The sequence below is a fragment of the Chanos chanos genome, chromosome 4 (genome assembly GCF_902362185.1).
Source record: "Chanos chanos chromosome 4, fChaCha1.1, whole genome shotgun sequence".
Classification (NCBI taxonomy): Eukaryota; Metazoa; Chordata; class Actinopteri; order Gonorynchiformes; family Chanidae; genus Chanos; species Chanos chanos.
In genome coordinates, this window is record NC_044498.1 from 32,706,043 (window position 1) to 32,718,839 (window position 12,797).

The 12,797-nt window shown below is 37.8% G+C and overlaps 1 protein-coding gene across 1 annotated transcript in view; it reads right to left on the reverse strand.

Annotated features, from left to right (window-relative positions):
• The window catches only part of csmd1a (CUB and Sushi multiple domains 1a), a 256,232-nt gene that overhangs the window by 59,502 nt on the left and 183,933 nt on the right, over positions 1–12,797 (reverse strand). Inside the window, exons 21-28 of the mRNA XM_030772244.1 lie at positions 11,139–11,255; positions 10,630–10,845; positions 10,187–10,375; positions 8,349–8,518; positions 6,985–7,141; positions 6,012–6,203; positions 2,935–3,061; positions 327–529 (exon numbers count right to left, since the gene is read on the reverse strand). Coding sequence (XP_030628104.1) covers positions 327–529; positions 2,935–3,061; positions 6,012–6,203; positions 6,985–7,141; positions 8,349–8,518; positions 10,187–10,375; positions 10,630–10,845; positions 11,139–11,255 — 1,371 coding nt within the window. The remainder of the gene's footprint in view (positions 1–326; positions 530–2,934; positions 3,062–6,011; positions 6,204–6,984; positions 7,142–8,348; positions 8,519–10,186; positions 10,376–10,629; positions 10,846–11,138; positions 11,256–12,797) is intronic.

Here is a 12,797-nt window from a genome sequence, read left to right on the forward strand (position 1 = left end):
TAGAAATCCCTTTTGGGGAAAAGAACAGCTACTCTCCTTCTCTCAAGTTATGCTGTGATGCTGTGACCTCTACACGGCTCACATAGCTCTATTCATATGCTGGTGGTGTCTATCGTTGCTGCAAGTCATAGGAATGTATAAACGTTGATTGTGATGTGACATGACATGTAGAGTGACTAATTAAGGTCCTAACACCATCTACTACAAAAAAATCCCCACAAAATAGGAAAAATCCTATAAAACTGTTTTTTGTCTGTAAGCTAAAGACTATGGACAGAATAAAGTATTTCATGACAGAATGTTCTCCATAAAGAGTAGCATCTTACTTGAGAACTGGATGGAGAAGCCAGATTTGCTGATGAAATAATCACTGTCGAACTGCAGGGTGAGAACGTTGAAGGTGCTATGAGTATCCTCGGGCAGTAACGAACCACTCCACTCTTTCAACAGAATACCAGTCTCAGTTGGACCGTCCCACACTTTCAAAATGTCATGGTCCACTTCCGTGTCAAAGACAATAAAGTGGAGGCTGGGGAAAGTAACATGATATCATTATTCAGTCGCCTGCCCCTACCACTAATCAAAAAGATGGATAGAGACACAGAGGGAGGGGCGTGGGGGCCAATGTCTGGAATACCACTGAATTCATTCAGCTTTCATTCATAATGCCTGCAATGCTTATCTAGTCAACAAGCCATTGCTACACTGTGTTTTTGGCAAGGGTTGGCCCTCAGCTCTGGATCTCAACGTTAGGTTCCTAACATTGTCTGTGTTAAACACAATGTATTAGGTTGATGTTTTATGTATTATACTGTATTTATGTAAGTACTTTTCTCTTTTGTGAAAATTACATTTGCAGACAAATTAAATTATATGAATGATTCAACTTGCAGTTCCTGCTGTCCCAAACATTGAAAAGTAAAGACTTTCACAAACTTGATTTGTAATACATAGGCAAACAAAAAAGTGGAGAAAAACAAAAAAACAAAACAAAACAAAAAAAAAAAGAGTGCAGTCACCAGGTCTTGTCTTTGCGAATCTGTGAGTCACAATGTTGGCTCTTGCAGCCATCATGTTAAATTCTGTTACACAGATTGCCATAGAGATTCAAATGAAATTCAAAACACAAGGTCAAGCTTTGTCCTTCAGACCAGCCACTGTAAGGGAACCCATTTCACTGCTGAAAAGTAGGTAGCAACCACTTTAAGGATAAACTCCTTTGATATTAAACTGTTTCTCTGTGAAACAATGATAAAATTTAATCAGATGGTGCTCACTTGTCTTCACATGTATGTTTTACAATGTACCACCTTCAGAGTTTCAAGATATCTTCATTAAAGTTGCACAGACATTCATAACAACTCAGTTCTATTTTTCATATATCTTTGTCACGAGTGACATTGCTTTGGACTAGAATGTCACAGCAAAGAACAAGGAATGTCAAAATAAAAGTCCCAGTAGGCCACATACCATGACAAGTTGTTGAACTGTGTATCCTTTGCCATGGACACATTGATGCATATGTACAATGACAAACCTCTGGTACAGTTTAACATGAATCTCGGGACTCGTAAAGTGGCTTAGAACCTACGACTTCATAAAAGGCTTTAAATTAAATCCATATAGGTCAGTAATACCCCTGAAGTAAAGTGACACAAAATTTGTGATACATATTTAAGATTCATAGTATGTCTTTGAAGATTTTTTTTGTACCCTTGAAGTGAAGTGACTGGTGGGGCAATACTCTTGCATGTAAAATTAGCATGCTTTTTCTTTGTCCTCAGTGTGAAATTACATGTAATTAAAGCTACAAAGGTAGTTAACAGGTAATAAAGTACTTAATAATTAATGTAAAAGAAGCATACATTCATACAGTATGACAAGTCTTCAATAGAAATGTTTAATATTCAAAAAATATGACTTCAAAGGTCTTCATCCTCAAAAAGGCCCATGTAGGCTACTGTAATGTTTTTCCCTGTCTGCTAAGATAATCATATCTATAAGCATTGAAAGTTCATGTCACACTGCTGCAGTGATTTGTATTAATGAATGGAATGATGGACTCTGTGGTATGTATTGACAAAAGTAATCTATTCCTATTGTAGTATCATCCTTGCAAGCCATTTATATCTGATGAAATGTAAACTACACATTTTAAATGAATAAAACAAGCCCAAGGAGAGCCGTCGTTTTCATGGGTCGAATGCTTCCTTCCACGGCAACATCGCCTGTGACATATATATTGAATAAATACTGGAGTAAAAGTTGTTGGAATGTTCATGAAACTCTCCTGAAGGTATTGTGAAAGTGTTATGAAGGTAATATGAATAATTTATGTTTGTACTCTTCAAGTAAATTATTTCTGAAACAGCTCTACACCTTTCTCAGCCAGAAAACTAGGGCTATACCATTATCTCAATGATCAGACTCTAGTTGTGAATCATCACGGAAAGCTGAAGGTAAATTTTAGAGGTGAATTTGTGAAATACTTCATACAGAACACATCAAGAGACAGATCATATCGAAAGCTTGTAAAATTACAGCAGTACATATGCTGTACCAATCTTTACTTTCAAAAAATATGCACTCTGCTGACTTACTCAAAGATTAGTCACATTTTTGATGTCTTAACTGGCCCATCTCTTTGTAGTTTACTTTTCTTTTCCGTGCTTGTTTTCTTTTTTTTTTCTTTCTTTTTTTTCTTGCAAGTTCTGTTGGTTTTTACAAAAATACACTGTTACAGATTTAAAAGGAACAGATGCCAATCAGTTGGTGGTCTCACAGCAGGGCAAACCACAGTCATTGTGCCACATTTTATATGGTGTATTGGAATTATAAAGGGATTAATTTAAGTACAATAAAAATAAATAAATAAATAAGCTCAGAGGATTGTTAAACATAATTTCAGAGACCAATAATCTGACAGCTGAATACCTGATGGTTTTCCCTGTGTCTGCCTCAATGGACCAGGTGCAGTGCAGATTGTTGTCATAGGGTGCGGGGTAGCCTGGAGACAGTATTCGCCCGGATGTAGCTCCACTAATGTGTCCTCCACACTCCGCTAGAAAGAAGAATGAAACCGGTTACTCTCTGACACAAAGATGACCTAAGTAAGTGTATTTATCCTCATTGTGTATACACATGTCATTAAGTCATTTGAAGAGAAAATGAAGTCAGTGGAAGCAAAATTCACATGATCATATTTGAACTCTGCCCTGTAGGTCATAAATGGGAGCATACAAACGTATTATGTTGGAACAATGGAAATAAATAAAACAGTGAATTAATATGAAAATAAAATAGAGAAATGTGGACAAATGAAAGATGTGTCCTCCTCTGTTCTGCAGTGCTCTATATGATTGCTACTTGTTCTGGGAACCCTCTGCTGCTTTGATCACACTTTGAGGACCTGCTCTAAGAGGGTGAAAAATCATCCTAGATACCATAAAACCTAGAAATTTCCTGTGATTTCTTGCCAATTTGTGTGAACTTTCAACTGCAGTGACTACTGAACGGACCACCAGTTAGCTTTCCTCTGACCCCTTGACTTAAAGTGAGCCCACCGTCAGGACAGTATAACTATGGGCAGCTAGTTCCACCATCTCAGGGGTAGTCTAAACACAATAACCACTGGTCTTTGCACATCAAAATCTCACCCTGCTTGTTGTGTGTGTGTGTTTGTGTGTGTTTGTGTGTGTGTGTGTGGTGAAACTGGAATGCATTATCACAGTACAGTAATAAAAATCATTAATCTGTGCATAACTTTGTGTACAGCTATGGTCATTACAGTTGTGAATATTTGTCAACAGAACCACGCATGCACAAGTATTCATGTTCACAGGACTGATAATCTATGAGTTGATGTGTATAGATGCTTATGGTGGCTTTTATAAACAGTCTGAGGCCTAACTGGTTGCCTCTTTGATTAGGAGCCATCCAACATGTGATGGAATGTATATACCTTTGGTAATTACATAATTAACCAGGCAAAACATTTGGCATGTTAAAATGCATTATTGCCTTATTCTGTGTAGTGGATGGTACAGTTCTAATACACCACAAAAGATTTAGGAACAGTGTATGCGTATGTGACATTAAGATCAAATCTTTTTTCCAAAACTTTATTTAAATAAAAACAGAGGTTTCTATATGGCAGCACCCCTGGAGCAGCTGGGGTTAAGCTTCCTCGACATGTGCAGCTCTCTGAGCAATTAATTCTTTAGTAGCCCTTTGGAGAATTACACGAGCATCTCTCAAGTAACTAGCTTGTGTCTCTAACCTCTGAGCAATCTGCCTCCCCTGTTGGCATCCAATTAATGATTAACATTCAGGACACTTTCCCACAATCCTAACTAGATCCCTGGCCTTCTACCCTCCAGTTCTGAACCCCCAAAATAATGCATGTAATATCTGCAAAAACAGACAAGCTCCTATGTAATGCAGCTGTACCACCACTGCGCTACAATAACCTCATGAGACAATGAGGTTAAAAAGTGTAGCAACATTTGAGATTTTACACACACACACACATATATATATATATATATGTATATATATATATATATATATATATATATGTGTGTGTGTGTGTGTGTGTGTGTGTGTATATGTATACGCACACACACACACACACACATACACACACACACACACACACACACACGCACACACACACACACACATATATCTATATATATTAGATGGAACAAAAGCCTTCTGTGCTTTCTGAAGAAAGTAGCTTGTAAATGGCCCAATTGCCCTAAGTCTTTATTAGTGTGTAGATGAAATGGCTGCAGATGAAAGGTTTTTTTCCCCCATACATGACATATTTTGTTCAGTCCACATTTCAAAGAAGTTACATAATGCATATTGTGAGTTCCCAAACACAGAGCTGCAGACCACTGCTAAAGTGCAGGATGTTTGCTTCTGGGCTACAAAAATATTGGGAGAGAGGGGGTATTCTTTTTTTCCCCCTTCTTTTCCATTTTACAAATGCAATTTACTCTTGCACTCTTTGTGTAGCATGTTATAGCCCAGTACACATCCACGACTCATGGTACATTCACAAATGTTAGGACTGGTGTGCTGCATATTTCTCATGATGTGTTGGTGACTAACTGGCGTATACCGTTTCATCTTCCCTATTCGTGCGCTTCATAATTGCTATGAGTAAGAAACCTCTCCCACTGACTCAGCTACATCTGTGAGTTACAATCACTTCATTAACCTCTTTGTTAAAAAAAAAATGAGAACATGTGTGCTCATTGACAGAAAGACTGTGCTATAGTTAATGACAAACAACCCCCCAAACCCCCTAACCTCCAAACCATCAAATAATTGCTGAACCAATTAGTCTGCAAAAACATTATTGATGCGTATACCTGATCAAGTTTGGGAATCACTCCTATGTACAACAAGGGGTCAGATCTCACATCTGTATAAACAAACAAGCGCTCCTAATTGTTTACAGCATGTGAAAGTTAAAAAAAAAAGATACTGAATTAACATTTGTTTCAGAGTGATACTTGTTCTATTCAAAAACAAGGAAAAAAGGTGTCTTTAATGACCTACTTCAAATTCTGTGTACCTTTTCCTCCCAATTTACAGACTACTCCAAACAGACCTCATTTTGCTCCTGGGTTCCTGTACTGCATCAAATCCTGCAGTCATATATTACAGCTTCTCTGAGAGACTAGTGTGGAACTTATGGTCCTTTGGACCACAGAGACTCTGTCATGCACAAGATACTACTCGAGGATATAACTGCAAGTCATTACTGTCTATCAGAACACAGCAGATCCTTTCTGCTGAATGAATTCGTGGTGTTCAATGCACTGAATCACAAGCTATGGAGCACATAATCTAGTTACCTTAGATTTAAAGCTTTTGCTGTTCTGTGACACTGTGCTACTGTTTGATGCAGATGAGATTGCCACATACGATGACAGCCTTTAACTTTTTTGTTTGTTTGTTTTTTTAATTTTAGCTTTTGAAATTCAAAACTGACTCACCAACACAAGATGGCAGAGGTTTGTCCCAAACTCTCCGGTCTCCACTGAGGCAGGTCAGAGTACTGCTTCCGTGCAGTGTGTATCCAGGATTACAGCTATACAACACAAACGTGTCGGCAAAGTGTCCATCATCCTGGATTTTATATCCATAATTGGGAGTCCCTGGTTCCTCACATTTGATGAGATCAAAACCTGTAAATGGAGAAGATAAACATCACAGTGAGATGAAAAAAAGACATCTGACCACTGTAATTAACCCTCTGGGTGGTTGGGTCTCCTTCCTTATTATCGACATAAAGGTTGTGCAATAACAAACACACCTGCTCGCCACAATTATGTATACCGCTGTCTGTTTTATCAAATTAATACTGCAGCAACATATACTCAATGCACTCATAATTACTAAGCTTTTTATTTCTCTTGTAGCTGTCCAACATTTTCCCAGTTTGCAGACGCATGAGTAATGCATGCCAAGGCACTTTCAAAGACATCCTCCACTGAAGGTTTTCAAATAGAATTTACATGAATTAATTTACCCCTTTTTCTTCTTCTCTCAGTCAGGTAAGAACTCATATGAATTTATAATAAAGAGAAAGAAATCTGTTTAATAATGCAAATTAGCATCAACGACTGAACTACAGCTTCTTCAGATAATGAAAAAAAGTAACATCGTCATGGTTGTACCCTAAAACATCTCTAACATTTTCAGTCTGCTGATTCATATACTTCAATACCGGTTACATATCATTGCTTTATCCATTTACATGTAGATGTTAAAACAGACAAACTAAATTAAGTTACCTTTGTTTTTATCTGGATTTCACATGCTGTTATCCATCCATCCATTCATCTTTCTTTCAAACCATGTTTTAACATATTAACATTAGTCAGTACCATATACAATCAAATGTATTTTGCAGGCTTTATTGTACTTGACTGGAAATCAGTACATGGTAAAGGGGAGTCCACTCACTGCTGTAGGTCAACTTGAAGCCTTTGCTGGTTCCAGTGCCGTTGCTGTTAAACTCAATCCACAGATGATTTGAGGTGCTGTTGATGATCATATCCAGCATTTCATTTTTGGTGAAATTGCCCAGGAGTCGAGATGAACTGTCTATCCCATCATAGATCTGTGGAGAAGAAAACATTTGAAACAAGACAGCAAAGGATTGGGAAACCGGAGACGTAGTTTTCTGAGGCCTGTTTTCTGTTCTGTCGCAAATAATTCCACTGCAGATTTCAGGTAAACGTTACACTTGGCAGATGAGTGTATTCCCCATCATTAAAAAAACAAAAAACAAAACAAAAATACAACCATTTTCTCAAATCAAATGTTGCATTTGGTTCCTGCAAAGAATTTTGCAATTGCCTGTGGAAAGGATACACATGACTGAGACAGTAGTTCACCTTAGGAGAAAAAAAGAATCGACAGTTTAATGGGAATTATGAAAGGTGATGTATCAGATGTATCAGCGTGAGTTGGCCGTTTTGCACAATTCTGTTGCGGACGACATTGTTTCAGCCTGTAACGTAATAGACTGTCTGATTCAAGACGGCATGTGTGTAGAACAAGTGGCAATTACGTGGAAAGACCATTATTGCTCGGATGGAGGGGCGAGATGGCCCTTTCTCCCCCAACTTCTCAGAAATACAGCCTAAAACCCACATATATCATCAACGATATGTCAGTGATGCATCAAATCTGTGTCGTTTATATGCGCACGACCATTGCAAGAATTACTATTAACGACACATTTCCTTCATGCACCAACATTTCATAAAAAATCAGCTATGAATCAAAGTACAATGACAATGAAATTGAGTTAACTGCTTTGAAATGCGTGTAACATGACGTATGTATACATTTGACTGTTGGTGAACATTTCATGGATCCACGTTTCTGCTAAGATCTGAATTACTCTGTTAAGTGGTTTTCAGGACTCGCATATCTCTTACGAGGTGGTTTATGCCTTTCAGCATTGTAACTGCTATGAATCTATATGTAATTCTCTTCCCTCCTTGGCTCCAAACTCTTAGGAGTTAAAAGCAGTAAATCATGCAAATCATAAAATTTAGCCAATGCACATTTAAATTTTGTATATTAGCCAACTGATTAAACTTCAAATGCTATAATTAACCAGATAACATTAAGTCCATCAGCTTGATTAGTCTTCCTTTAAACATATAAAATTATGTTTGATACCAAATATATATTTTGCATCAATGAGGTAAAAATGATCAAATGTACTTGTCTCAATAAGTTATGCTCAAATGTTTTTTCTTGACTATGTCTGAATAGACAATGTCAAAGACTCAGCTCTAGTAATCCCATCCTACCTTGAGGAAGTCTCCCTGGCGCAGCTGGAATGTCGTGGCCATAATCTGTATGCCTTTCCCCCTGTCTGTCTCAATGCGGTAGATGCATTCGTGGTTGTTGTCATAATTGGCTGGGTAATTGGGTGACAGCAGAACACCTTCAGTCCCAGTGGAGGTGGCTCCACATTCAGCTAGGCAAACAGAGGGGGGTGGGGGTGGGGGAGAGCAGTACGAGAGGAAGAAAAGGTTGAAGAGAGGGAGCGAGGTTTATGTAGTATTAACACATTCCAGGGCACAGTGAGTCTGCATTATCATTCATTTCCCCTGGCTCCACAGTAGCCTCACATCCCACAGAGAGACCATGGCAAATATTTAGACTTCAAAACTTAAAAAAAAAAAAAAAAAAATTAAAAGTATAGACGCCTAATCTAAGAAGTTCCAGTGAAATTATGTCATTTCCAAAAACCCTGACAGCTGCTGCTCCATTTCCTGCTGGTAGGCCAATCAGGTTCTGCACCGTTTGGAATATGAGCCTTTGTCATTTTGATGAATCACCACAACAAAAAGCATCAGAGGAATGCTAATTAATGGAAAGCTTAATGCATTAGTTAGGTGTTGGGCACAAAGGCTCAGGGCTGTACTAGAATCAGATGTCCTTGTAGTTAATATTCCACTCTTGTACTTGTGGTATATAAGCAGATGTTGCCTGAAGACCTTGAGTTGAGCTGCAACTTGAGCTGGAATTCTTGAGCAGTGCATACTATGCTTTTTGAAACTTTTGAAAGAAAGTCCAGGCCCTCCAAAAAAAAAAAAGAAAATCACAAAAGCGCTTTGCTTGCTAGATTCTAACTGATTAGCTGTGAATCATTACATGCATACATTAATAATCATTTTGTTTTGTACTAGACTTAGTAAGATGGATAACTGCTTTGACAAAGATTTTCCAACTCGTCGAAAAGGAAACTGAAGAAACAGCAACAGAACATGTAAACACAAATGACCATACATTGACACACACACACACACACACACACACACACACATTCCTGAAGTGATAAACTCATTTAACAATATCTCATTTAACAAGAACAGCATGAAACTAGAGCAAGAGCACCCTAGTTTCTGTTCCTGAATATCTGTGGCCTAACCACTAAGAAATAGTATTTGCAAGTATTAAATCTTTCATCCACAAGTCAAGTATTCCCGCACACCTGAAAGCCCTTAAGCCAATGGTTGTTTAATATTCACTTCAGTCAAACTTTACTGTAAATACGTCATTAATGGGGTGAAAGAATTTTCGAGAATTTCAATAATGAATTTGAGTCTTTATAAAATGCCTGGTATTAAGGTGTAGGATAAAGATGAAAATAATCCTCCTGGACCCTCATTCAATCATAAACAATTACATGAACAAAGTGGCCTGAATGGCACACAAGGCTTGGGATTTAATTTCTCTGTCAATCAAAGTAACAAGAGTGAATTTCTGAACCAGAGTGATCTTGACTATGGGTGTTTGATTTTTTTTTTTTAATATAAGATCAGTGTTTGAGAGGCATCTTATTTAAAACACACTGACTCAAGGAAGCATTTGCTTTAGCACAGGATCGCTAAATAGCACGTCCACATTAGAGTGAAATAAAATCCGGAAAACTCTAAATAGATTAAACGAGTTCTCCAGGAAAGTGTTCTCTCTTTTTGTAATTAAGATAAAAATGAGGTAAGTGGTGTTTGCCAAGTTCAGTGCAGTACGACTGGGATCTAAACAGTGTGTCCATCTTGTTCTGTTCTCCTCTCTTCCCTGAAGTACCACATTTTCCATGTTAAACTGGAATGAAAAAAATAAGCATATGTCCACCTACCCACACACCTTGGCAGGGCTGCACTCCAGACTCGTCGCCCACCTCCCAGACAAGTGATCTTACTTTCCCCTTCAAGACGGTAACCACTGAAGCAGGAAAAAATTAGCGAGTCCCCCACTCCAAACTGAAAACCCACTCTGCGACTGTATGCAGGTACTCCGGGATCTTCACATGGCTCCAGATTATATTCTGAAAAAGATAACATACCATTATATTACAAGTCCAGTTACATTCATTTGTAAACTTGCATCATATCTCAGAAGGTGTATGATTGGTTTTCTAGGATTTATCCTCTTATTTTTTTTAAATAGGACACTTTATTTAATTGAATTTCTTTACTTATATATGATTTCAGCACATGACCTAGCTGAACGTCCATTTTTATGAATGGTGCAGAATATCGGTGCTTGGATACAAAAGCAGGGAAAATAATAAGGGCAGACCTGAGAACGTGATGTTGAAGCCCTCGTATGACATGGAGAAGTCGGAGATGAAACGGAGCTGAGCGCTGAAGTTTCCAAAGAGACCAGCCTTGATGGAAGGCGGCAGGACCGAACCCGTGAGCCTTGCCACCGGCTCTGTAAAGCTCCCATCTTCCGTAATGAGCAAGTAATCATGGGAGTCTTCCAGGTGGAACGTGTGGAAGAGAAGCTGCACTCCTGGGGAGTTTTAGATGAGATTACAGCTCCTGGTCACACACCAAAAACCCTGTTTCTTGCTCAGAAACCCAGTGAGAAGCTACAGAAGATACGTAACACTGATAAAAAACAAAATCACATTGCCTCTGCAGGGGGCATGGAAGGTTAGGAAATGACAAAATACCCAGATTATTTTACAGTTTGGGAAATAATAATTAAAAACAACACATTTAGTAATAAAAAATGCATTTTAATGTGCATATTAATCCCATCCCTCTGATCATCACAAATTAAATCAGAGCACTTTGTCTTACCTTTTCCATGAGACACTTCTATTGTCCATGTACAGTTCAGTGAGTTTGGGTAGAAATCAGGAAAGCCAGGGGATAGGATAGACCCACTTTTCCCAAAAATATATCCACCACACAAAGCTGAAATAAATAAATAAATAAATAAATAAATAAATAAATAAATATGGGTTTGAGGTAGTATATTCATATTAAATATTTCAAATAGTTGGTGTTTTTGAAATGGAGACATTCAAAATATTCAGTTGTAATTATTGAAGTGGAGCTTTGCATTTTGCAAAAATCAAGTAAGTAAATAAACAAATATAAATAAATTAATAAGACAAAAACAAATGGAGAAAAAAAGATGCAAATGATTGAGTTCATATTGCTTTTTTAAATTGGACTGGTTCAGCAAGCCAGTTGTTCTGAATGTTGTTCAAGAAATTGCATCACAAAGGAAAAAAAAAAGAAGTCCAGGCAGATCTGATCTGAAAATCTGAGTCATAATCTTCAAATAATATCTCTGTGTGCTCAAAATCTAATCCGTATGTTTAAATTTCATAAAGAAAATTTTAGTCTTTTTTTCTTTTTTGCAAGGAAAACACAGTTGGTAGTGTTAAACATAGTAGAAGACATACAGTATGTTTTCAGATGAAAAGCTAACTGGCAACTCATAACAAGATGATGTAAGATTTACTGATAATGGTGTTGAGAAGATCAAAAGCAAACTTAACAAGCGAGTCCAATTCAACAGGAAAGACCCTGTCAATTGAGGCAGAACCTCTAAAAAAAATGCCCTTGAAGAAAATGTGCTTATTCAAAACAACCGCTTTGTTTGTATCAAAGTTCAAAGTGGATCAGCATCATTGAGAATTGATCATTCAGACAGCCAGGTTAACCAAGAAACATGGGTATCAAACCTCAGCTTTCTGTCTTTTTTTTTCTTTGCATCCAAATATGCTGTTGTTTTTAGAAACCGGCTTTCCTAAAAATACCAGATTCTCATAAGAGAATATGTACACTTTACACTTGCAATTACATGCAGTTCCAGAGGCTACAGTAATGTTGGTGATTAAATGGAACTCATGGTGTGCATGTTATCATATATGCCTGAGGCAACAATAGAAAGTTAATCAGTGAGAATAAGCCTTTCAGTGTGAAACAAATAAAAGTCTGGTGATGGCATGGCATCCCAGCGTGCACCCACACATGGGCTAGTGTCTGAATCACCCCCACCCCCCTTTAAAGACAAGCTTTTGGTATATATTAAAGAGATGCTAGACTGGGAGAACAGAGACAGCCAACACCCAAAAAGCTTATCTGCATTTTAACACTGTGGCCTGTTGTTATGGTTACATGTACATAGTGGTGCCAACTGTAGAAGACTCTGTCTTGTTTTAAGCACGGGGAGTACTTATTACACCTAATTCAGAGCCTATGCAATATATTGAGATCAATTGCACTTCATGACTACAAATACCTTTCCTCAGTGACTTTTTTTTAACAAGTTCTTTGTTTAGACCAGAGCACTTCAAGCTTAAGTCGGCAGTCAGAATCTTGACTACAAAGATAAGGCAAGCAGGCAAGCAGACTGATCAAGTACGACTGGAAGACATTTGCTGAAAACAAAGAACTCCGGGAGCGGTATGAAATAGAAGTCAGGAGCTGATTCCAGCTGTGACA